We start from the raw sequence: 27,391 nt of genomic DNA, 5'->3' as shown, positions 1-27,391 counted from the left end.
TTTGAGCAAGCCAGTTGTGAGGGAGACAGAACAGCAGGTTCTTCCCGAACTGTTGAATATTTTGGAGTATTATATTTAATACATATAAAGTATAGATGTTGATAAACTAGAAAGAATACAAAAAATCATTTATTTGTAAGGCTGTGCAACTGCATATTTTTCTGGGATCTCATCATGCCCTCTACAGTTCTAATGCATTCCGAGGAAAAGTCTCATTTGGCTTAAAGAGTTCCAGACAGGTGTTGTGTGAGTACCCCCACTTGATCTGAAGCATCTTCTTGCTTTGGAATCAGAAGCCATGGTTATTTGAGGTCTAGTGAAGCTTTGTAAATACACCTGCAAAAGTTTCTAGCCTGCTTCTTACTTATAAAAATAGGCTGCTACTTCCAAAATCCTACTGACTTACCCATATGCAAGGATTTGCTTATGATGATCAAAAGAGAATTAAATAGAGGACTGGTCTAATGACCATGGTATGTTGAAACTCTGAATCATCACTGAGAAGAGAAGGCTAAAAGAATTGCCTGAGGATAGCGAGAGACAGCTATAAAAATGCAAGGACAAAAATGCTAATATTGAATTGCAGCATGAAAAATCTGGGATGGAAGACCATTTTAATTGTAAGAGTTATTTGCTTTAATTGTAAGACATACTTGCTGAAGAGCAGTCTTGAAGCTTTCTTGATAGGACTAGGTAGAGTCAGTTCTTGAACAGAAGAATTGGCAATTAGGTATGTCCAACAACCATATTTAAAAGTTCACAGCTCTCAAAATAGTTTACTTTGGGTAAGCTTTCCGTTTTTGTAGAGGAGTCAGCCCAGATAAAACAGAAAAATACATTAGTTTATTTTTACAATTTGCCATAACTGCATTAAAAAAACAACAACATGAATTTTATACCTTATCTGTAAGAGCGTAAAATGTTTCCTTTACAGGAGCTGATCAACAGACACTTAATTACAATGGCTCAGATAGATCAAGCAGACATGCCTGGTAAGTATCTAAAAATCCTGAATTTTAACTTGTGCTTGTGAAGTGTATTTATGCTTGCTTTCAGCTTAGTAACTCTACTAAATTTTTATACACACACACACACACACACACTATATATATACAAATACATATACATATACATATACAATTCTGTTCTGTGTATATATGTGTGTGTGTGTGTGTGTGTGTACACTTACCAGTAGTTCTTGACTTACGACCACAATTGGGACTGGGACTTCCATTGCTAAGTGATGCAGTTGTTAAGTGAGTCATGCCCAATGCGGCATTTTTGCCACGGTCGTTAAGTGAATCACATGGTTCCCCATTGATTTTGCTTGTCAGGAGCTGGCCAGGAAGGTTGCAAATGGCAATCACGTAACCCAGGGACATTGCAACCTTCGTAAATACATGCCAGTTGCCAAGCACCTGAATTTTGATCATGTGACTGTGGGGATGTTGCAGTGGTCGTTAGCGCAAGGACCAGTTGTAAGTCAGTTTTTCCAGCGCTGCCCTAACTTTGAATGGTCGTTAAATGAATGGTCATAAGTCGAGGACTACCTGTATATCTATGTATCTACACACAAACACACAGCCATATACACCCACACACACCATACACTTATTAAAGACACATTAAATCTGCATTAACCTAGAACAGTTGTTTTTCTTAGCAGTTGTCCCACATGCTTGCAGGGTCCACGTGTTAATGTAATTGAGAGCTGTATTGAGTATAATTGGGCTGGCTTTGTATATGAGGTCCTCTCTGTATTGAAACTTAATATAATTATTTCTTTACTATCATATTTTCTTTCTTTCCACAGATGCAAATTTTGTTTTTCTTTAAGCCCAATTCTTAATACAAAATGTTTGATTTTATCAGTGAATTAACATTCCCCTTTATTTAGAATACTTCTTAATTAATAGCCATAGGAAGGGTTTCCAGTTGGAGGTGGAGGGTACCTTTCTATATGCATCTGGCTCTACACTGCAAGTGTGATATGCCTATTAAATATGAATACTATATATAGGTTTTATAAGTGTTTACATGAATGATATGTTCTTTGTGGAAGAATATGCTTTTATATCTTCTGCTTATTGCATTTGGTTTAGAGTACATCAGTTGCAGGAATCACATATGCGTGGTTCCCAAATCATTATGATAACTTTCTGAGACATTTAAAGAAGTATATTTCAATTTGGTTTAATATTTTCAGCACGAGAAGATACCTTGAATGTAAAACAAATGTCTTATCTGCTCGTTTGTAAGCATAACATTTATTTGTAGCTTCTTTGGCTGCTGCTTTGGTTATTTCCACATGTGCAGTAGAATTTTGGATTGTTCCTTTTCTCAGAGAAATTTCAAAAATAGTATTGAATGGAGTAGGAGGCCAGCTTTTTGAAGTAAAATAGCCAAAATGTCAGTGCAAATGTACCAGAAGAAGTTTTCTGGACTGTAGTTTTACGAAGACAAAAATCAACAAAATGTATGACCTGCAGAATTGATCTGCTTCTCCATAGCAGATAGATTGATACAGTACTTGTTTAGACCAGTACAGCAGTTGGATTTCTTCAGGTATTAGCTTGAGCTTCTTCTGTGATAAAAAAGCTAACAATTACAAAGCTGATAGCAAGAGCTAAACTCCAGAATCTTTCTAATGAAGAAAATGTCTGCTTGTCATGGAACTACTAGTACCCTACTCTCATAGTAGTGCAGGCAGCCACTGTCCTTGTATTATACTCTGACTTGCAATAAAGCAGGGGTGAAAATCTTGTTTGATGATGATCTAGGACTACGCTTAACGTTTTAGGACACAGAGGCTGCAAAATGTTTGACGCCAGATATCTGTGGGCTGGAGTGGGTGTTAAGGGGACTTCTTTAGTCCACGATATGCCTTTTTTAGACTGTATACTATAGCTTGTCCGTTTTCCACCTTAAAAAGCAAGAAACTGATGTCATGGCCAGAGTTGGCTCCAAATGCTACAGGTTGCCCATAACTGTGTCAAAGAGTTCCGTTTTTGGATGCATTGTGGCAACCGCCTGTCTTGAATCCTTGTAAAGTACAGAAAATGCTTCAAGTATTATGCAAGGTCAGGGACTGCATCGTGATGTGGCTGCTGGCTCTTCTTTTGAACTTAAAGGACAGGGTAGCACAACTGGTATTATCCAGGAAGGGACAGGGAATGGGGTAAGGAGATTGAGGAAAGCACGATTTTTATAGCATTTCCACAAGTAACACATTCGTAAGGTTTATGCTGTTCTGGTTCAATACATTAGTGTTCTGCAAGTCATTAAACAAGGCAAGTTAAGCTTATTTTAAGCTTTTACAGATAATTCTGTCCTAAAAATTTATTTTGTACAACACTGATGATTTTTGGCTATTTGTCCTAAAACTTTTCCCTTGTGATTAACAATGATCACATACATCTTTTTCTGCCTATGTATAAAATAGCTAATCAGGATCATAGTATTTGTAGTAGGGTACTATTTTATTTCAGACCTTCCTAAGGCAAATGTCTTTATTATGAGCAAAGTGTATATTATTTGCATCAAAACTGTCATTTTAAACTTCTAACTTTGCCACAATCCTCTAAACACGTGTGTGCATCTAATTGATCTTCTCTGTGCCTGTAATAACTGTTTTCTTAATAATTTTAAGTAGTGTCTAATGTATTTCTGTAAACTGGTTTAGCTGTCCCAACAGAAGTTGACAGCTACCACAGCCTTTTCCCTTTAGAACCACTGCCACCACCCAATCGGATACAGAAAACAAGCAACTTTGGGTACATAACATCATGCTACAAAGCTGTAAATAGCAAAGATGATCTGCCATATTGCCTTCGGAGGATACATGGTGAGGGAAATCCTAAGTTGTCATCTTTTAAAATTTCAATGGTACAGATAATTAAACCTAAAACATTTGTGCATTTCTTTGTATAAATCACAAATTGGATTTCAAATTGAATCATTCCTTTAAAATTCCTTTAAAATAAGGAATAGGAATTTGGCCCTAATAACAATCCATAGAATAGGATATGAAGAAATAAATATGTTTTGTTTTGGTGTGTCTCTGTTGGTGGCAGCTCAGATTTTGGAACAGATGTGAACGTTCCATTAGAAGTTAATGAATGCTTGGTGTATGAAAGTTTTATTTTTTCTTTCCTCAGGTTTTCGTCTTGTTAATACAAAATGTATGGTATTAGTGGACATGTGGAAAAAAATCCAGCATTCAAATATAATAACATTGCGAGAAGTATTCACCACTAAAGCATTTGGAGAGCATTGTAAGTTTCTCATTTTAAGATGTTGGCCAATCATATCAGAAAACTTGCATCAGTTGCCTATCTAACTCTCACCTTGGTCTCTCTTTGAAAAGCTCTTGTGTTTGCATATGATTTCCATGCTGGAGGAGAGACTATGATGAGCAGGCATTTCAATGATCCTAGTGCTGATGCCTACTTCACAAAAAGGAAGTGGGGTAAGGCAAATATATATATATATATATATATACACAAACATATATTGTACTACAGAAATATTATAAAATCGTTATTAGAGTTTCATTAACACATTTAATTGTATATAATTTTTTCTTAAAAATATCAGGAATACCAAAACTATTTGAGAGGGCCCTTGGTCCATTTGTTGTTTTGAGAGCATACTGTCAGTTCTCTTACAAAATGGCTTTGATGAAAGAGAGTTTACTCAGTTACAAAATGTCTCCTGTGGTGGATGGAGCCAGTCATAAAACACTGGAGTAACCAGAAGGAAAAAAGGTCTAGTTGCCTTCTAAAGATTCCAGGATGCTCTTTTTAACTCTCATTTTATATTTTGTTCTGGAGAAGGAGAGCATCCTTCTAAATGAGAAATGCATTGCAGTTGTTTCCAATGTTTATTTTCTAATGTAAGCAAGGCCCACTGTACTTCTTGGAAATAAATATTATGCAAGAGTCTGGTGCTTCACTTTACCTGCCACAGTCTCATTTTATTTTTTAATCCAAAAGATTTAATATAAAAATCAGGTGGTCTAAGAGACCTTATAAATAGCAAAGGCGATGTTCTTAAGTACCATATGGGGGATTCCAGACAACTAGTTCAGTGAGATGTTCAAAAGGCACCACTATTTTAATTTTATCTGATAACTGCTGCTTACTGTTCCTTAATTCACTCCAAATTGGTCTTACTCATTTTGGACTTTCAGAAATGCTTGCTTTGTAATGGAATGAACATCCTCAGTTCTGAGAGCCAGTTTGGTCCAGTAGTTAAGGTGCTGGGCTAGACACCAGAAAGTCTGTGAGTTCTAGTCCCGCCTTAGGCACAAAGCTGGCTGGGTGACCCTGGGCCAGTCACTCTCTCTCAGCCGAACTCGGTGCAATGTAGACTAGCCTCCTCATGGTGCACCCTGGGCAATGTGGCTTGTCATGGCTAAATAGTCTACACATCTGGCTGCTGGACCTCACAAGGATTTCCCAGCAAGAAAAAGCAGCATGAACATTGAACTGCTATGCCATACAATTAAAAAAAAAAATAATCCTCAGTTCTGCTAAGAACTAAGAACAAATTATTGTAATGTTGTACCTAAAATCTTTTAAATTTCTGTTATTCCTTTAGTGTGCATAATCTTGATCCTTCTGTTTTTTCATTTATCCAAATCCTACAGTGCTATAAGATAAAATTTTGTTTAGTTATAACACTTCTAAAATAATTTCTCAAAAACCAACTTGCATAAAAATAGGCCAGAAGTAAACTGGTATATTTCATGCTAGATGGTGCACTGTTTATTCTAATGTATATGAGGTAGAACATTTAGGGGACAGATTAATGTTTCGAGTAGGTGTCTTCTTAGTGGCAATTTGATAGAACTTATAATAGTAGAACATGAATTTTTAAAAGGCATAGGAATATCTGTGAAACTAAGGGATAAGCTTATGAAAATGCATTACCTAAAGCTATGAAACAAAAAATTAATTCTTTGGGTGCTTCAACTTATACTTTGCAGTTTTAGGGTATATTTAAACTATTTCTCTGTAATTTTAACAGGAGTCTCTTGATATAATGCATTCTGTGCTCGGTGAACTAATAATTTAAGAAACTTTTTTTTGTTAATTTGGCATTTGGCAGTTGAAAGACCAGAACTGTGGTTACATAGCTGTTTTCACATATTAAATTCTGCTGTCACACTGTGGTTAGTCTTTTTTTGTTTTGCCATGTCACTTGCTAACACATTTCAGAATTTTATGGTTGAGGATGTGGTATAAAGTTTTATTTTGACAGATGAATCAAGGATGTCACATTGAATTTATTTCTGAACTGAACACCTGTGAACTATTTGATTGCTTTCTAGTTGAACTCTAAACATGTTCCAGTTTACCTCATTCTGCCTGAAGCCTGAGCTTTGGTTGAACCTAATTCAAACTTACAGTGATCCTTTTAAAAAATGGCAGTTTGGCATATTTGTATTAAAAGGCTTGACTTAAGTGGCATTGAAGCATTAAAAAGTAAAGTGCTTTTTAAACCAATTATAAATCTTGATGACATAGTTCAACATACCCATGCAGTTTTCTTGGTAGGATAGATATATGACTTGCCAATAACTTTTTCTGGGCTTTTTTTCACCTGACTTTTCCAGCCAGCCTATGGCCCTGAACTTTCCAGATGGTATCCTACCTAACCTGCAAATAAATAGTTCGTTTCCTTAACTGAAATTACTTAGTGTTGAAGTTAGGGTGGAGAAATGTTTTAAATTGAAATCACTTATCAAAATGTAAAAGATTGAATTTTCCCAAAAATTTACCTTGCTTGTGTTTTAAAATATAACATAACAACGCCATAAACTATAAAGCACAATATGCAACCCAAACATGAAAATAAAACAAAACAAAAAGTTAAGACTGGTAATACACTGTCAGTCTCACCTTAGCAATATGATCAACAGTCCCATGCTGTTAACTTCCCTTGAACACAACAACCCTCATTGGTTAGAGGGTTGCATGTGTTCAACAAGAGCAAGCCACTATCTGGGGGTGGACGTGGAGGACGGGAAGGGAAAGAAGCAGGGAAATAAAACATTTACTATGTTTCCACAAAACAAAAACATTTTATAGGCTAAATTATACCACGTACTTTTGATTTCACAATACAAATTATGTTTGGTTTCGCCTGAGTACGTTGCACTTTTATTGCAGAATAAAAATCAAGTTCTTTTTCAGGAAATGCTGTTTCTGAACCTACTTCAGAAATGTGTACATTATCTTTTTAAAGCACTCTGTAATATACTTTCGAGGTTTGCTGAAAAAAAAAAGCGCTAAAAGAAAGTTGCAGGAGGAAGGATTCTACTAGTTTGCAGCACAAGCTACTTTTACTATACATCAAATATAAATGGTTTTGAAAAGTGGGAAATGGAATGGCCAGAAGAATTGCTTACAAAAAGTTATCTTTTAACAGAATAATCCTAAAAGGTCTCTTGAGAACATGAGCGACAACTAAGTCTCTGAACTGCAACTCACATCATTTTGAGTAACTCTGATAATTTTCATGATGCAAAGGGTCATACCATCAGTTTTTCTCTTCAGAAATCTTACTGTATTAATCTATTACGCTATAAGTTTGAGAATTTTTGAGAATACTTGAAAGAGAATGATACATACCTACCTTTTGAGGGTAAGCAAGATTGCGCAAACTGCAGAAAAGAAATAAGAAATACTAAGAAATAAGATAAAATGAAATGAAGGCATGAGATAAAAGAAAACATGGTTAAATCAAATTTACACTAATGCCATTCCCTGTACCTGTCTATGCTTTTTGGTTATTGTGAAATATTTTTGCTTCCACCATGTTCATCCATCATCATACATTGCCTTTTGATCTTTAATGTACTCAACCTCTCTTTTTTAGGAATCTTATGAGTTCTGTCCAAATATGACTTCCTCAGTCTTCCCCTTCTTTTTAAATATTTCACTCTTCCTTCTTTGTTTTGTTATTCAGCCATAATTCATTCTGTTTATATGATCAATCAATCTTGATGGATGACTTTCGTACTTATTACTCATGTAGCACCCATTGATTCTTGGTCCTATTCCTACTTGTTTTACTACACTTGCTTTTTAAATACCCATTCCTATTGTATTCAACATTTATGTTTCTCCTGGTATACCAACTCTTATTTCCATAAGACAAAGAGGGCAGAAACAAAAATAATGATACTTACAATAAATTAACTTTGACCATGAGACAGATATTCTAAGAAGAAAAATATGCAACATTCCAAAGGCATTCAGTCATATCTCTAATGGATTTAGAAATTCTGGGATGTATTTTTTTCTTATACATGCCATGCAATTAGTGTTGATTAATTTGGAGTCTCTCTTTATGGAAAAGCAGAACAAAAACACAGCTTATCCCAGATGATGTCATCTACCAGTAATAGTGCTTTATTTGTATACATGGGATGTTTTATCAGTATACATGTTTTTGCTGCTTTCTTAAACTTAAGAGTTGTGCTTAGTAAATGATAAAGGTCCTTATAATTCATCAGCCTCTTTCATAAAGTAGACAACAGAAACTTTTTTTTTCACCTCGAGATTTTTTGTTTGTTTGTTTGTTTGTTTTGTACTGTTAATTCTGCCAATAGGTCAGCATGATGGACCTCTGCCCCGGCAACATGCAGGATTGCTACCTGAGTCCCTGATTTGGGCCTATATTGTGCAGCTTAGCTCTGCATTGCGGACTATTCACACAGCAGGATTGGCCTGTCGAGTAATGGATCCCACAAAGATTCTGGTAACTGGCAAAACAAGGTAAGACATTTCCTATAATATTGTTGGTAAAGAAGGCTCCAATTATGATATCCCCCTAATATCTTTTCAGAATTGCTTCTTTCTCTCCACTACCAGCTTTGCTACCTGAAAATTAGCCATTTGCACCTAAAATAAGCATACAGTCCTTCACGTTCATCCTAATTAGTGGCTCAGCACAGAAGATGACATGAGGCTAACTTAATTTATATCTAATTCTAACTGCGATATATTCCAAGCCTATGGATGTAAATTCCTTAGTACTGAGTACCATTTGTTACCAAGTAGGTATGCCTACAATTGCAGTCTTAGTCTAATAATCTTGAGTATCAAATGATACAACATTTGTAGGCTTTTGCTTTAAGAAATACTTTGATCTCTGAAGCTGTGTCAGTGGTAGTACTTAGCATGAAATCTTCATAAACAGCATGGCAAGCATAATTGGGAGAATATACATAAACTGACAGAATGTACATTATTTCTAATGTTGATTGCCTAGGCAGTGTACAACATTCTGTGACATAATTGGTTCTTGAATATCAAGAGAAAGAAAGTACAAAAAAACAACTTTCTATTGTGAGTTCCTTGCATACCTGTTCATACATATATTCTGTCCAGCTCACATGAATCACAAACCTGTGTACATCTTTACAATATGCTAATATTAATTTGCTAATGGTAATTGCTTAACCAAGAACTTTTGTGGAATTGGTGAAGAGATTGTAAAGTAGGTCTAACAGGGAAAAGAGAGTTTTAAAACTTTCTTTTTCTACAATGCGTTGTCCTGAAGGTTGAGAGTGAACTGCGTTGGAGTCTTTGATGTGTTAACATTTGATAACAGCCAAAATAATCCTTTGGCTCTAATGGCCCAATATCAGGTAAGATCTCAGTATTGTATCCTTTGTTCTATATTATTTGCTCACTGAATATTTGTTGATGGTTATCCTGAAGTAGACATCAAGAGACTTTAATCTTCCATGTAGTTTTTTTTTATGTATGAAGTCTCTTATTTCCCATATGTAGCTGCTTTGTTTTCTACTTGCTGCTGATAAACTTTTGGCAATGTTAATACATGAACTATCTTAATTGACATGTAGGTAATGTAAGGTTTTTATTGGTTTCAATTTGTAATTTTTGGCACTATTCTCAGTATAAACAGTCTTTTTTCAAAATCTCAAAAGCAAAAAGTTGACAGGTCCTACCTATAAGGAACGTATAATACTAAAGTAGAGTCTGTAAACCACCACAGAGGTTGAGACAAGCATGATAAGCAGATGTTAAAATTGATGAGAGGGGATATAATTTTTTTAAAGAGTTTATATCCTGTGGAGCAGCAAAAATAAGTTACTTGGCAGTGGTGAAGGTGAAAAATCATACTGAACCTTATAGATTATTTGGTGAAAATAAAAGCCTATAGAAAAGAGTGGGCAGAAATTATTTCCTATTTCTTTCTCCATTCCAACAGACCCATCCATAGTCTACCCAGAAGCCCTTTCAGAGGAATGGGGATGGGGAATAAAATGGGCTCTGTTGATAAGTAGGGATAAGATGGAAAATTAAGCTGTAGCTCTTTCTGTTAGTCCAGTGCAGTGTTTCTCAACCGTGGCAACTTTAAGATAGGTGGGTTCAACTCCCAGAATTCCCAGCTGCTGGCTGGGGAATTCTGGGAGTTAAAGCCCACCTATCTTAAAGTTGCCAAGGTTGAGAAATGCAGGTCCAGTGGAACGTACCTCTGTCAGGAATACTTGAGAGGCCTTTCATGATTGGGGGTGGGTGGGAAAGGAGGGAACAAGAAAATCATCTTCCTTGTACCTTTTCTGTAGCTTTTTCTGGGTTCTGGGTTCTATTTTTCACGATCACACCGACCATATCTAGATGCATGGGAACATACTTCATTGCTTCTTTTCATAGTAGGATGCCATACCTATCTAGAAATTGGAAATTAATAGTGTATGTATTGTGCTTTGTAGCAGATCTGCATGTTTTAACCCTTTTATAGAACAAAGAAATGGATATGTTTGCAGTTTTGATTTCTTGACTTTGGAAATTCAGTAAAAATGTGTGCAGTTATTCTTGGGTAGTATTATTTAACTATTTTCAATCTTAAACAAAAAGTGCTATTGAATCTTTCCAAATCTGAATGATATGAATTGGTCCCAGATTTTTACCTCTGTGAAAAGTGTTCATGCATGTCCTTGAATTTTACTTGATGAATACTGCACCAATGTTGTCGGTTTAAGGAGCAATATGTAATGGTGCTAAGCAAAAAATATTTCTAACATTGACATATATGAACTACTTTGCATTCGTCCCAGAAACTATTTTATAGCCTTTTTTTTAAAAAAAAAGCATAAATATGATACCGAATTTTTCTCAAATACATGTGATAGGAGAAGTGGACTTTCTTTCCTACCTTTTGGCTTTTATAGTACAAAAGGTCCCCGGTTTACGGACAACTCCTAGTTAAGAACGGACTGCCATAAAGCCTATTATATTAAAAATAATGAGATGGGCGGTGTATAAGTTAAATAAATAAATAAATAAATGAGAAGTACAATGTTTTGAGTTAAATACAGAATATTACTTTGTGTATTATAATGTTTAAGATGTTTTCGTGTATTTGGAAGTGTTTCTTAAGTTTTATATGCATAGAAAGGTAAAATATATACAAATACTAAGAAACATTTGACTAACTGATGTTAAATAACTGTTCTGACGTACATACAAATTCAACTTAAGGACAGTCTTAGGAATGGAACTTGTTCTTAAACTTACATGCTGTACATGTAAGTTATGTAAAAATCAAATTCTGTCTCCTGAAGTCCATTCTTCCTATTCAGTATTGCTCTCTCTAATGGTGTACTGTAATAGCTGTAATAGTCTCTCAATTTGGAAGCCAGATATGGGTCTGAAGAAAGAAAGAAACATAATCTCTCGACCATCCCCAAAAAAATACACCGATTAAAATGCTGAGATTCAGAGCTGATGACAAACCTCAGTCCAAGGTGTGAAAGCATTGCTGGGAAGGCATCAAGGTATTGGGCTAGGACTGGGAAGACTCAAGGTCGAGTCCAACCTTAGTCACAGAAATACACGTATTACAGGATTGTTTTTCTGGAGATAAATGAATGGTAATTCCTATGTAAGCTCTGGTGTGAGCTCTTTGACCAAAGAGGTATAATCCAGAGGCCTTCATTTAAGCACAATCTGTAACAAAGGCAGACACTTGGCAAGAACGTTCTGCAAGCACCTAAACAGGATATCTCTCATAATTTAGAGAGCCAGTGTATTTCAGTGTATGCCTGCTACACAGAAGAAAAAGCAGGTCATAAATCTAACAAATAAATTGCAGATTTTTTATTTTGTACAAAATTTGTGAAACAGTCCGAGTGTTTGCATTGTAAAGGGTCCCTGTTCACATCACTGACATCCCACATCAGTTCCTAATGAAATAGTGCTAATTGTGTGACATTAAGGCTAAGTGGATTATATGCAGTAGCTTTGATACAACCTGTTCTTCTTGGTTTAGGAATATCATCAAGGGTATTCAGTTATTAATCTTTTGAAGGGCAAAAGTGAATTTCCACCTTTCTAGTCACTTAAACCGCTGAGCTGCTGAGCTTGCCGATCGGAAGGTCGGTTTGAATCCGCGTGACGGGGTGAGCTCCCGTTGCTAGTCCCAGCTCCTGCCAACCTAGCAGTTTGAAAACATGCAAATGTGAGTAGATTAATAGGTACCGCTTCGGCAGGCAGGTAATGGTGTTCCATGTAGTCATGCCAGCCACATGACCACGGAAGTGTCTATGGACAAACGCCGGCTCTTCGGCTTTGAAACGGAGATGAGCACCGCCCCCTAGAGTCAGACACGACTGGACTTAATGTCAAGGGAAACCTTTACCTAGTCACTTTTTAGGAATTGTGAGCATTGTGTTTCTATAACATTACCTGTTCCTGGCAGCCTGAGGAATTATAATAATATAAGGGAGAGGTAGGCATACTAATTTTTTTTTTTACAGTTTCACCATTTTAATAATGGGGATTATATAGTTCTCTAATAGTTGTCCTAGCTAGATTGCAGAATTTTTGATAGAGTGATTGTTCAACTAAACATTTAGCCTAGTTGCAGCACCATAAAAAGCCATAATAGAAAGGTAGCCTTAAGGAAAAAGAAACATCCATGCTGTTTAAATTATCTTTAAAATAATGCAAAGGCACAATATTTGAGAGAAGCTTTTAATTTCCCATACACTTTGTGAGATACAAAACAAATTTGGAGAGAGGAAAGAAAAATGGTTGGTTTTGAACACGTGGAGTCTGCATTTATTTATATTCTTAAATTGAAATACAGGAGGAATTATGAACAATCATCTCTGTGAAATACATGAATTTCACCTGAACCATCCCCAAAATATTGTACATGCCAGACCACAAGGAAAATTGAGCCCAAAAAGACTTGCCAGTGCCCACAAAATATTTATTAGACCACTGTCAAAAGCAGGTTGAAGTTCTTTGACTTCAGGTAGCCTTTCTTTTAGCCTGCCTTTAAGATTTGTTACAGTAGAATCCAGTAACTGAGTCTACTCTAAAACTCTTTTCATCACCTGGAATATTTCTGCTGGATAGCTACCTAAAGATAAAGCTTGTAGCAAAATGAATTTTCCTAATTAAAGTATGCCATATGGTAAAATGGAAACAAATCTGAGTTACAGCTAATTTTTTAAAATTAAGATTGGAGTTGCTCTTTGAGTGAGATGGGTGGTGACTAAATTTGAAATATAAATAAATAAAGTTGAAACTTACAATTCTGGAAAAGTCAAGGGGACTTTACATATTACAGGTGTCCTTGGTTAACAACCATTCATTCAGCAACCACTCAAACTTGCGACAGTGCTGAATGAGTGGTACTTACAACCAGTCCTCAAAGTTCTGGCTGTTGCAGTGCCCCTGCAGTCACTGATTGCGAACTGGGCGTTTGGCAACAAGCCCAGATTTCCAACCATTGCAGCGTCCCATGATCACATGATCATGATTTGCAACCTTCCCTGCCAAGTCAGTGGGGAAGCTGGCAGGAAGTTGGAAGTCATGGTCACATGAGGTCCTCATTTAACGACCTGCATAGTCCTCACTTAGTAACTAGGAGCTGCCAAAACTGTTGCTAAGTAGCATGGCCATGTGACATGCTTTACGACCACATCGCTTAGCAACAGAAATTGTCCCAATTACTGTCGTTAAGTGAGGACTGCCTGTATTTGGAGTTCACTTGGCCATATAAAGGTATTGCCTTGATAATGAAATTTGGACTGCATAATGCTTGATATCCTAGTTTCTACTCAGTTGTTTCAGCTTTCCTCCAGGCCAAAAATACCCTGTGTAGTACTTAAGAATTACACTGATTTTCTGGAATGATGTCTGAATGTTTCTTTTGTGCCTATAGCATTTGGAAATTTAAAATTCTAACTGTTCATTTAAAAGCTAGTGTTCAGAAGCAGGCCAAGTTACAGGTAACCATGAAAATGCCAGCTAAGCAAGACCATTAGAAATTTGAAGGCAGCTTATGCTAAATTTCCTGAATTCTTCATCATCATGTATAATAAATGCCTGTGGAATTATTTTATCCCCAAATCATTATGGTTTGGTTTTGTTTCATGAGAGAAGACAAAGCTAAAAATGAAACGTAGTTCTTAGATTATTGAGTAACTAGTATACAGTATACACTCTTACTCCTATCAATCATCATTCAGTAATACTTTCATTTTGAAATTGATGTTGCTCATTTAATCAGACTTAGACGTTACACAACACATACATTCCTGAGAGTGTTTTATTTGCCCAAAACAATCCCAGTATGCTTTATTCTCTTGCACATTTAATTAGGAAAGGATAGAAATGAAGGGCCATAAGAAAAACATGCATTGTTTCTTGCAGTCTATTTTTCATAGTCTGTTTCAGCCACATGAATAAAGACTGTCATACTGTAAATGGACATAAATAGAACCATAGATAGAATCAGAGGAGAAAACAAGCATTGAAAGGAAGAAACGTAATTGAGGGGGAAATAAAAGAATGCAACAAAAAGGAAAAATATGTGGAGGTAAGAAACAAGCAGTGTGAAGGAAAACTGGGAGGTTACTGAAGCATATTTTGCATCATAAACATCAAAGTGGGTTACAGCATTAACAGAATGGGAGCATGTTGTATTTCTACATTTACTAAGTCTGTCTGCATTTGATACGACTTTAAATTGCACAAAGTTCATTTTAATGTAGCATCATTGAATATATGAGCAAGGTATGGAATTCTGCAGTTCAGTGATTATGATTACATAATTTTTCACTTAATGAAAATGAATAAAGTATCACATGAAACTGCAAAAATTGTAAGCAGAAGCACTGAACTTCATATAGTATACTTAGAAAATTGCAATGGAGAACCTTTTGAACATTCAAATGCACTTGGGATGTTTGGTACTCTTCATTCTTCAGTAGAAGTATTTTTAGATAGATCAGCACAGTGGTTGCAGTCACACATTGTGCTAAGCCACAGTTAGTTTGTTAAACACAGTTCCTGTGGCCTGGTACAGACTAATCCATGAATGATGGTTTACAAGCTACAATGGCTGAATTCACACATCAGGTTAACTCAGAACAAAACAAATCCCTTTTTATCATGATGTGTGAACCCAGCCACTATATTCAGAATAAATCATTGTGTTTCTTTTGAGAGTTTGTCTTTATTTAAAAGGGTAATGTTACTAGGAATACATCATGATTAGTTGACAGACATGATGTTAATGTTTTATTTGATGATCATTGTTAGCGTACAAACAGTTTAGAAGTAATAACTTTAATGGGTCATCCTAATCCTAAATTTGCATTCAAGATTTTGTGTATCTATGGTACTTTCAAAGCCTATACAATGCCTTCGAAAGAGGTGGTTTGCAATGAGTGAAAGTGCATATAGAGCACGCCTCTTGCATTATTAAAGCAGCCATATTATTTGCAACATTTACAGAGCTGCTTTGGAGGTTGCTGCACATGCATGTGGAGGCAGACAGAACAGTTTTGAAATAACCATGCTACTCTTGAAACAATGTGGTTCTCTGAACAAGTCAGAAAGAAATTGTTTATACATGCACCCATGCTCTGAATATGAGTACTATTGTTTATTTTAAAAATGTCTATATTGGCTGTCTTGCTATGCAGTTCCAGACAAGGTTTAATGTAATTACTTTGTCTTTGCATCCCTTGCTATTGAATTCTTAGGACAATATTGTGCAACTAATATTTAATAATTTTAAAAAGCTGAATATTTCAGGTAAATTGGAATTTTTTTAAAAAATGGGCTTTGTGTTTGGGGGTGTAAGGGTTCTGGTTTATAATTGAACAGGAGGTCTCTGGAGGGCAAATCTCTCTAATTTCCACTCTTTAAAAAAAAAAGGGGTTAAATCACATCACCAAAATTCAACCAAATTTCAGAGGCATGACTTTAAGCCATTTGGGAGACTATTTAAAACTGGAAATTGAAAGATCCGTTTATCTGATCAACTCTCAAAAGCTTCCATCTTTATTTCTACTTAAATTATCCCTTGACCCAATAAGACTAAAACAAAAAATCCCCCAGTCCCTTTGGGAGTGGCTACATTCATCTGATGGGATTTCAGATGGCTATCTAATTAGTTTATAGGCTTTGATCCTAAGTTTGATTTTGGGAAGAGAATGGAATTTTCTTTTTTGCTATATTCACCTTCCCCATATCTTTTGGAACTCCCTGAAATTCTCCTATTAAGGATACGCTTTCAAAAGGCTTCAAAAATATTGGAGTCGTACAGAAGTCAAAGGAAGGTTTGATAGAAATAATCAGCATTTAAGGAAGAACATATTCAGATTTAAACTGTATTCATTAGGTAAATCTTAAAAAATAATTTTGGTTATGCAGACAATCTTCGAAGGAAAAAAAAACAAAATCCCCCCCCCCTTTTAAAAAGGTATTTAGTGATTAACAGTCTTAGAGTAATACCTATACAGTAAGACCTATATAGTTTAAGGGAGAAAAATGTGTTTAACTGTTCTAGTGCTAAATAATCATCAATGTTCAAACTACTTTACAGGTATTGCTAATTATTGGGTATAGAAGGGCTTACTTACTTACTGTGTGTTTAGCCGGAAAACTGACAATTACCATGCTTGGTTACTTCTCAAAATGGAGATCATAACTCTCTGAATTACAAGTTGCTAACTGATGAACAATACTTGCCAAAAGTTAATGAAGAAAATCTGGTAAGAAGAAAATCTTTCCACAGAGATGGAAATTGGGTTAGGGAAAGTAAGACAGCAGAACCCATTATTTAGTAAATATCCAATAGTATTTATTAAAATTACCTATGAGATAAAGTGAGTGGTTTATTATGCACCTTTTCCCGTTTTGATAATTACGATTTATCTATCATTTGTATATAAGATAACTTATAGTTATCTTATACTTATCTTAAAGTGTTAAGAAAATGTGCAGTGTATTTCAGACCCAGGTGAATGTATGTATCTTGTTTTGTTTTAGCAAGCAGACTTGATCTCCCTTGGGAAGGTCGTGCTGGCTTTGGCTTGCAATTCTTTGGCAGGAATTCAGAGAGAGAATTTGCAGAAAGCAATGGAACTGGTGACAATCAACTATTCCTCTGATTTGAAGAATCTTATTTTGTAAGCTACTTTGAAACTGTCAGAAAGAAAACCTGATTATACAATGATAAGATATTGATGTGGGGTGGGGGGATCCTCAAATATGTGTGCATGTTCTGCTGTATTATGGTTATTTTGACATCAGAAAAGCATAGCTATGATAAGAATTCTTCATGGTCCTATGAAGATTTGTAGATACAGAAGAATCCCTTTGAGGAGTTGTAGGAACAAAGCTTATTCACCCAACCAATAAGGAAAAATAAAGTCAACTTTTAATTAACATAAATCAGTATTTTTAAAACACACGTATGCATACACTCTCCTTAACTCTAAATTTTGGCAGTCTACAGCCATTTGCATGTTTGCTGCTGGACCTGTGTATAGTACAGTGTACTAAATTATTAATGCAAGATTTAGGTTCAAATTCCAGTTTAGTCTGAAGCTCACTGGGTGGCTTTGGGCAATTAGTCACTTACTCTCAGCCTAATCTGCCTCACAAATCTGTTTTAAGAATAAAAGAGCCAGACACATTGTTTAAGATCCTTGGAAAGTGAGCGTAGAATAAGATGAAAATTATAATATTGCGGACACATTTATAATAGCATTATAATCTCATCTCAGAATGATCCTACAGAAATGCTGATACATTACAGAAGCTTGGTTGAAAGCAGCTGCATCATTTACTGGCAATATAAAGAAGCTATGTGTTCCTTCTGAAAGTTTAATTGTAAATATTTTCCAATATGAAACTCAATAAATTGTTGCTGTAGTACTACGGCCTAGCTATATATAAAATAGATTTTATGTTTTGTTTGTATACCATACTCGTAATGGTAACAGTGCAATGTAGTAAACTGTAATTGATACTTGATAAAATGTTTTAACACAATTAATTTGGAATTCAAATGTGGTAAGAAACTTTGATCATATTTAAATTTAATACCAAAACAAGCATGTTAAATTAAAAAAGGGATACCAGGGCTGTGCTCTCTGCCAGTTGAAGACATTTATAAAAATTGTGATTGACCTTGGCTGTTTAAGTTTAGTTCATTAATCTACAGCAGGGCAACATTTTTCAGCCTGGGGACTGTACTGCAGCTTTTTGTTTTACTAACAGTTATGCCTGATCACATTGTAACATCACCTGGTAGGTAGCACCAAAATATTTTGGCTTGTTATCTGAAGGAAGGGAATAGAAGGTAGAAATGGATATATTTTGTATTAGAGATTTAATAATCAGTTTCCTTCTTTTTGACGGTTGAATTAGCCAAACGTCCTATTGCTGTATGGCAGTAACCAGCCATTTAGTTACTGAATTTCAGCAATGTCATGGGGAGGGCATTCTGGGCGTTCACACAAAATCTTTGTTTGCCTATGACCGATCTGTCGGCTGTACTTGACTCCCTATTTATAATTTATAGAGGAACAAATACTTTCATTGACAAGGATTTTCCTTAGAAGCCCAGTTATAATAATTTTTAGGAATTTCTTTTGATAGATATTTGCTGACTGACCAAAACAGGCTTCGAAGTGTAAATGATATCATGCCTATGATTGGTGCAAGATTCTATACTCAGTTGGATGCTGCTCAAATGAGGAACGATGTTATAGAAGAAGATCTTGCAAAGGTAAAACACCTTACTGTACCATACTGTACACTGCAGACTTCAATCCATAGTCAGTTTTTTTTTCATACCCTGGCTATAGACAAATGGATGTAGCTTGTTTCAGGGCATTTTCAGCTTATCATAGGTATTCAGATTTTCTCCTATTAGTTACAAAGTCAGCTGAGAAAATATAATATTTTGGGAGCTGATAAATGGGTTTCCAATCTCTGTTCCTATATACAGCCTTGCTGGATTAGGCCAGTGGTCTTTCTGGTACAGTATCCTGTTCGTACAGTGGCCACTTAGGTGGATACGAAAACCACAAGTAGGACATCAGTGTGCTGCTATTTTATGTTTTGCAGTAATATATTCAGAAGAGTATAGTCTCAGATAATGGGTATAATACATAGCCATCATTACAAATAAGTATTTATTTATTTATTTAGCAAATTTAGCAAAGTAGCTATGAATTGCTTTATCCTTGATGAATTTGTGTCATGTGCCCATCCAAGTTATGGCCATAATTGCCCTTTGGGATAGCAGCTCAGTAGTTTTAGCTGTGTGCTGTGTGAAAAAGTACTCCCTTTTATATGGCTAGTTTTCTTAGATGTCAGATTCTAATACAATGATAGAATGAGGGGAAAAAATCCTTTTTCTTGCTGTCCACTCCATATATACTTCTAAATACTTCAGTCATTTCTCTCTCTTTTTTCCTGGTCTAAAGAGCCAGTAATGGTTGTAACTTATTCTTATGGATAGGGTTATAATTTTAGTACTCATATTCTGCATAATACTCAAGTAAGGTTACTCAATAAATTGTTTTAAAGCTCTTAGGATATTTGTATTTTTATTTCATTTTCTAATGAGCCCCAATATCTGCTTTTGCAGAGGAATTGCATACTTATCAACACATTGAGACCCTCATAGCTTTGATTTTCTTGACTAGCCCTCTGCATACATTATGTAGCATTTTAGGAACAGTTACAGTCCCCTACATCACTGGTGCCAGTGTGCACCACATTTGCTAATTTCCCTAGCGCACTCTACCGGATTGTCTATATTTGCATTTTAATCACCATGAACTTGAAAGATCAGTCCATTTACTCTGTGAGCTCTTGCCCCAGTCATATCCTTCGCACAAGGATTACCTGTTCATCCTCCAAGGAATATCCCCTCAACTGGATCACCTCTTTGTTCACTGGAACTGTGCCCTCTACCTCCATGACACGTCATGTTCTGTGACGATGGAAGAACTGTCATCTTTACAATAGGATACAGGTGTCATGGTTTGTCTTGCCTACATATTACTCTAACTCACTTTTTGTAGGGTTCAGGAAATTATTGCACCAAGAATATGATCATATCTTATCTCGCGTACACATGTGTGAATTCAGTCATAATCTATGCTGCCGTTTATCATTGTAGCTGGTATTAGCATTGGAAGAGTTTCAGATTACCAGCTAAATGATTTAACAGCACAGGGAAGGAAGGACTTTGCTCCCTTGGTAAACTTGAATAGGTACCTAACTTTATATCTTGACACTTTGACATTGGGCTGAAATATTTAGATATTGGGGCTTCTTTTAATCTGTAGCATTTTGATGATTGTTGCTGCTGCTGTTATTGTTCCTCAAGCCAATTTGTCTCTTAAATCTTGTTTTACAGGAGGTTCAGAATGGAAGATTATTTCGTCTTCTTGCAAAATTGGGAACAATCAATGAAAGGCCAGAGTAAGGAATTCAGAATTTTCTGCATTACATTGTAAAAATGGCACTACAGGGAGAACCCAAATATTCATGTGGATGCAGTTGCAAAGTATATCAGGCTCTGAAAAGATGAGCTAGGTTATTTTTCATCATTTTTATAATATCCCCACCAAAACTTTCTGGTATATGATTTTCATGTACACACCCACACACCATGTATATATGTATCACTCATGGCCTGGATGGACAATCACATCTTGATTTGAGGTTTGTCTGAAAGCTGAAAATAATTAGTGCAAGGTGATACTTTATAGAATTTTAACGATTTCCTGCATTTCATGAGACTTGTAACTATTTTAAACTCCAAACTGTTAGTTTCTTTTTGGGAAGGTATTTCAGTTTTTTCTCCCAACAGCAGCAAACAGCCTCCAAGTGCATACAGTGGTACAGTGCCAATTCTGGAGACTGGGAAAAATTGATATTTATAGAGAATGCATTCTCCCGGACACTGTAAGTCTGACTGCAGTAATGAATGATACTGAACGTGAAATTATGTAATAGAATATTTCATGTTGAATGCTGGAAATTACAGAATTACCACATAGCAACCTCTATGATATATCTGTCAAAGTTACCAGATTGTTTCATTGAGAGAAAAAATACGGAGCTTGACTAATTTAAAATTAATTTTAAATCAGTAAATGTTAGGAATCTGATCAAATTGAGGAAGTCCCCGTAATCCCGTAATAATAAATATATAAATGATGCTATAGGCATAATGAGCTTTTGCTCCCTTTTTTCTTAAAAATAAATATAACACATATAAATAAATACATGTAGCCTGAGCTGTGTGGGTGCCTGTCGTGTTAATGAGAAACATAAACATTCTGTTTTATGATAGGTTCCAGAAGGATCCGACATGGTCAGAAACTGGAGACAGGTATCTCCTGAAGCTCTTTAGGGATCATCTTTTCCATCAGGTGACAGAAGCGGGTACTCCTTGGATAGACCTCAGTCACATTATCTCTTGTCTTAACAAGGTGAGCTAGAACTATAGTATTTTTCACTCGCTGCAACTTCACTGTAAATTCACTGTATTGTGTTTCTTCCTCACTTTCTTCCTCCCCTTGCAAGCAAATTTCTCTTAAAATGCATAAAATTGTCATTGTTTTTTGCAGTCACATGACTCTATGGTGGCACTTTAAGTTGTCATATGAATGGTTCCTCAGTTGGGTGCTACAGGTGAGAGACCTGTTTCAGAAAAAGCACCAAAGATTAGTTTAGCAATAAGGAATTTCAGGTAGATAAACCTCAGTATCACACACTGTCCTTTATTCCTGTAGCATGGCCACAAGAAACATTTTAATTTTAAAATAACTGTGGTTTATTTCATTTTACATAAGTATTGTTAATTTAAACCAGTATTTATTGAAACAAATTCTGATGAAACCATGATTCAAAACAACAGTTTGTTTATTATTTAATAATGCAATACAGGAAACTACAACAGAGGGAACAAAAGATAAACAGTGGTTATACTGTGAGGCATAAAAACCACCTGGATATATTATGCTGATTAAAGAGGGAAAAAGGCTAATATAAAAAAGAGAGAGAAAAGAGCCATATGTCACTATAAAACTAATTCAGTTGTTAAGCTTATAATTAAATCTAGACCATATGGAAATATGTTGCTCCATGCTCTGATCGTTAGAACACAAACACTTTTAAATAATAGGTAACAAACTATATCCTGAACCCCATTCTTTAAAATAAGAACAATACGTTTTTTTTCCAATTCTATAAAATTATCCTTTTTGCTGTGTCCAGACTTATTAGAGACAAAGCTCTTCATTCAACATTTTAGGAATATAGCTGAACATCACATTCAGGTCTTTATCTGTAATGTTTATCTCCAAAATTGTATTGACATAAATGATAATTTGAAACTAAAATGAAGCTATAGCTGGACAAGACAAGAATGGGTTTCCTGAACTGGAGATCCACTCATCCCTAGCCCATTAATACTCAGAGATTTCTATGGAAGACACTCCTCCCTGCCAAGAATTGCTGTTATGGCATGTGGTACATAAAATAACTCATGTGTTAAATAAATATTTAATTTTGGTTTTATGTTCAATAAAAAATTATATAGATAAAAAGGCTCTTTAAAAATGGAAGGGATGGGAAACATACAAAAATGCAATTGTAGTCATTTTACTAAAAACATGAACCCCATACTCTTAAGGACAAAGTTGCTAAGAGTACATTTAATTGGGTAGTCCCTGTGTTTTCTAAATGTTTTATGTTGTGGTCTACTGTTGCAGAAAGTTTGAGAAACACTGGCCTAAACATTTTGCTGAGTTGAAATTTGTATTTTCTATAATATTTGACCTGCAATGTTAGATGTTTTTCTTTTTTTCTCCCATTGGTTTTGGGTGCTGAGTCACTTTTTTTAAAATGATATTTTCATGATAACCATTGGTCAAAAACAGGTGAGTTTCAGGAAAGTGACGTAGATACAGACTGTGGATGTCAATGGAGAATAATGACTATTGTCTTAACAGGAATGCTAGGATGAATGAAGAAAATTTTGTTCTTTTGCATGCCAAAATTACTGATTAAGCTCTATTATACAAATAGGCCTGACATCATCTCCACTTTAATTTCAGTTAGATGCTGGTGTGCCAGAAAAAATAAGCCTCATTTCCAGAGATGAGAAGAGTGTCCTTGTGGTGGCATATAGTGACCTAAAACGCTGTTTTGAAAATACTTTCCAAGAACTGATTGCAGCCACGAACGGCCAGTTGTAGTACTTGCGGAAAGCATGCAGGACATTGCTGAGGAGCAGAACCAAGAGCAAATTGCACTACAACGGATTGTCATCATCTCATTTCATATTTTGGGAAACAAAACACCACGAGATGTTGCACTTCGGTCAGGTGCACTGTTACTTGAAGGGAAGAATTCGCTTACCCTGGAGCCCTGGCTGCCATTAGAGGCTTTATCTGTGAAGAATTTATTTTAAAGGAACACATCAGGGGCATGATGTTCCTGCTTTTATTTTTTTTTCCACTTGTATATGCACTAATTTTAATTTTTAAAGACTATCTGATCCCTGATGTTTTGCCACATTGGATACTTACTAAGGGAATCTCTTTGCAAAGACATTTCTGGGATTTTTTTTTTTCTTTTTTTCTTTTTTTGCCACTGAATATACTGCAGTTTATTGGTTTTGATATTATTTGCACCCCAAATACTATAAAGGACCAGGTAAATAATTTCATAGAAATTGTGTTCTGTAAATTACAGTGTAGCTTGTAACCTCTGTAAAACTGTATGATATGCCATCCACTGTTTGATTAATTAATCAAACGAGAAGATGAATATTTAAAAACAAAACAAAAACAACAACAAAAAAAATCAAGTAAAATATCTCAGAAACATCATATATAAAATCCCTTTTATTTGGCTGAAGCTTTGTCAAAGCAAACAGCACCATTTGAGTTGTGTACTTTCCGGGGTAAACCCAATTTGTTCTAAACACAACCAGCGCCTTTTAAATAAAATACCTGTTTCTATATTTTCCTGCTAATCAGATACATTTACATTTATGCAATTTTTAATAGACTTTTTAAAAAGTAATTGTTGCAGTCCTGAGAGTTCAGGAATGTATTCCTTTAAGTTACCTATAGTACCCTCTTTTGTATAAAGTTCTGTTCTTTGAACCACAGCTTTATTATGGTACTTTACACTGGATACAGATACAGAGACACTGTTCAGAAGATTAAGTACACACAGCAGTTGTCTGGCATCGAGAGCTTTTGAAGTTTTATAGTCTGATTCTGGAGGAATGATGGTCTGCTGTGCCTTTGCAGTCACTGCTTAGCCCAAAGTAATATTACCATTGATAATACTCAACACATGAATATTCAGTCTTCAAGTCTGGATTTCTCCCCCCCTTAATTAACTTTCCAATACTGGACCCACTGTTGTCTGCAAGCTTGGGTATTCAAGGGAATTTATAGTAGAACATCTACACTTTGATACTGATGACTGCCAAATATATAGGACTATTTTTTTTCCTTTCTCAAAGCAGTAGTGAAGACTGTATATCGGCATCCTTTACCCAGCACTGAATATTTAATAGCACTGGGTGCTTACCATGAAGAAAATATGGAAACTTTCTCCAAAAGGTGTCAGAACTGATTCAAAGCACTTGCAACTGATGTTACTGGCATCCATTTTATTCTTGATATTTGTAATTTCAGATAAATTTTTAATAATTCTCTCCAGTTTTATAAGCTTTAATGATGACACTCCTACTTTAGATTTATCTCAAGAAAACAGTGCTCTTCATAATGAAGACTTTGGAAAACAAAGGCCACCTTTAACACCTTTACTTAAACATAATGGACCCTGATACTGGTAGTATCAATTGATGAGATGAAATAAATAAAAGCCAATTATTTTAATCTGGCAGAAAATCAAACTATAATGTTTATTATTCAGAAGATAACAGTTGCCATAACATTATTTTTTAATATCATAAGGAACAGGGACTTTAAAATATGAATATGGCAAACCAGTCTTTTATCATTAGTTCATGTATTTGATGAAGAGCAGCTGTCTTTTTATATGTTTTTGAAAATCATATTGTAATTCTTTTGTACAAAAAGAAGTAGTAATTGTATTCTAGGAGAAATATTGAATGCTTTATTTATAAGCGGGCTGAGGCTTCTTTTTTCCCACTATTGTGTTTCATTTTGGTTTTCTTTATGAAAGGGGATCATCTCTTCAGTTGCAGGAATTGGAAAGTTTTCAACAGATTATTTTGTGGACCAATATTTCAGGAAAAGCAAAGGCAGGGGTAAAGCAGGGCTTCAGTCTTATCCTCATTGTATAAGCAAGGCCCACCTCATAAAGACAAGTTGCATTTTGCAAACCTTTGTCAGCACATGGTATCCATTCCTTGGCCCCAGTAATCTCAGGACTTGTTTTAAAGTAAATTTTACAAAATGAAAAGTGCAGAGAGCCAATAAGTTTCCATATGTAAATGTTACCTAGAAATAATTGCTGTTGGGTGATGCATAGAACGTGGAATTTTGTTTTGTTTTGGTTTTTTTGTGCGGTCCATGTTTTTGAATTTTCTACTTGGTGTTTTTTGGGGGGAGAATCCTTCCACTCCAGTACAATTCCAGTTAGAAGGCTGTCCAGTATGTTCCATTAATAGGAAGAGTTATGTATGTAATCTCTAAAACAGAATAACAATTTTAGAAAGGCAATGCCTATTTTTTCCACACAGGGAAACAATTCTGACCTTCCTATTTTTACAGTACAAAGCACAGAATGGACAACCTTTGAAATCATGTGATACTAGTTTAAATTGTCCTGTTTTAGATTGCTTGTTTGGGTTTTTGTTTCTGCTACACTGTAAATATTTTGGGGGGTATATAATGTGATTTTTTTTTCATTTTGCCCTTGTCCCAGCAAAATTCTAGCTGTGAGCATCTTCCCCTAAAAAGCACCAGTATGTTACATTCTGATGTCATGATCCCACTATGTGTTACCTTTTAATCCTGTTTTTCATTCTTTTCACATGTACAGCAGTATTTTTAATAAAGAATACCAGAAATAATATGGCTTCCTTTGAGCAAGCAAAGATATGGATATTGTGTTCTACTTCTTGCATTAATGGGTATTTTCTTTTGATCTTACATACTCCACTGTAGGGATTGGCTACACAACACATTACTTGAAAAGACACATTGCCTATTTGAAGTACAGATGCTTTCGTCTGAAAATAAAAATGTAATTTTTTTGCTCATGTTCAAGCAGTAGAATATACATGTATTCTGCTTGTATCAACCAAGTGCACACTTCAGAGTAATCAGAGCTTTCTGAAAAATTATTTTAAAGTAAATTCCTATTGTTTAAACTCCCTGTCACCTTTAACAAAATGTTGGTAATTTGTTGTTCAAAAAATTATAATTGAATTTTATGAAATTTTCTATTACTTGAACTGTTGATCTGCAAAAATAAAGCATGGTGAAGGCCTCTGTACCTGCACAGTCCCTGTAATGTTTATGTAAAGTGTAAAAACTCATAAACTTTGTACTAACTACACAACAATGTCAAATTTTTTCTTGTATAAGTTTATCTGGATTCTTGATTCCTTAATGCAGATCTTGCCTTAGAAAATTTATTCAACAGATTAAAATAAAAGCTGCAGCAAGTTTGCTTGGTGCCCTTTTTCAGACATAAACAGGCAGGAAAAAATTAATAAGCTAATTTTTAAAAATGTATACTGATCCATCACATAATGACCCAGAATACATGTGTAATTTCCCTGTTTAAGTCCACTAAGTATGGGAAATGGAAAAAATGTGTCTTAAGTTAAATTAGGAGAGATTGGCTGTTCTTGCTGTAAGCTTGGCGTAGAATTTGCAGTTCCCTGTCCAGTTAGGATCATGAGTTGGAGACCATGAGTTCTAGTTCCCTGTCAGGCACAGAAGTGTAAGTTCCTAACTTTGGGTGAGACAGACCAACCACTTCATGTGGTGGTGGTTGTGAAGAAAATAAGAGGAGGGAGCGTTATGTATACTGCTTTGAGTTGTACAAAATAA

At 35.3% G+C, this 27,391-nt stretch overlaps 1 protein-coding gene across 7 annotated transcripts in view; it reads left to right on the top strand.

Annotated features, from left to right (window-relative positions):
• PAN3 (poly(A) specific ribonuclease subunit PAN3) overlaps positions 1-26,831 on the top strand; it is a 72,799-nt gene extending 45,968 nt beyond the window's left edge. For 3 of the 7 annotated variants that reach the window (XM_063305731.1, XM_063305730.1, XM_063305736.1), the window contains 11 exons: positions 935-992; positions 3,683-3,844; positions 4,158-4,274; positions 4,367-4,468; positions 8,621-8,786; positions 9,574-9,661; positions 17,337-17,476; positions 18,954-19,083; positions 20,728-20,792; positions 21,670-21,808; positions 23,438-26,831. In XM_063305731.1, the coding sequence (XP_063161801.1) occupies positions 935-992; positions 3,683-3,844; positions 4,158-4,274; positions 4,367-4,468; positions 8,621-8,786; positions 9,574-9,661; positions 17,337-17,476; positions 18,954-19,083; positions 20,728-20,792; positions 21,670-21,808; positions 23,438-23,578 (1,308 nt within the window). In that variant the 3' untranslated portion in view covers positions 23,579-26,831. Of the gene's footprint in view, positions 1-934; positions 993-3,682; positions 3,845-4,157; positions 4,275-4,366; positions 4,469-8,620; positions 8,787-9,573; positions 9,662-17,336; positions 17,477-18,953; positions 19,084-20,727; positions 20,793-21,183; positions 21,501-21,669; positions 21,809-23,437 lie in introns of those variants that run through there. The other 4 variants (XM_063305734.1, XM_063305732.1, XM_063305735.1 and 1 more) reach the window with 4 other exon arrangements.
• The last annotated feature ends 560 nt before the right edge of the window (positions 26,832-27,391 follow it).

This window comes from Candoia aspera, chromosome 5 (assembly GCF_035149785.1).
Source record: "Candoia aspera isolate rCanAsp1 chromosome 5, rCanAsp1.hap2, whole genome shotgun sequence".
Lineage (NCBI taxonomy): Eukaryota > Metazoa > Chordata > Lepidosauria > Squamata > Boidae > Candoia > Candoia aspera.
The sequence above is the reverse complement of the archived record's forward strand: the minus strand, read 5'-3'. Positions and strand labels throughout refer to the sequence as shown.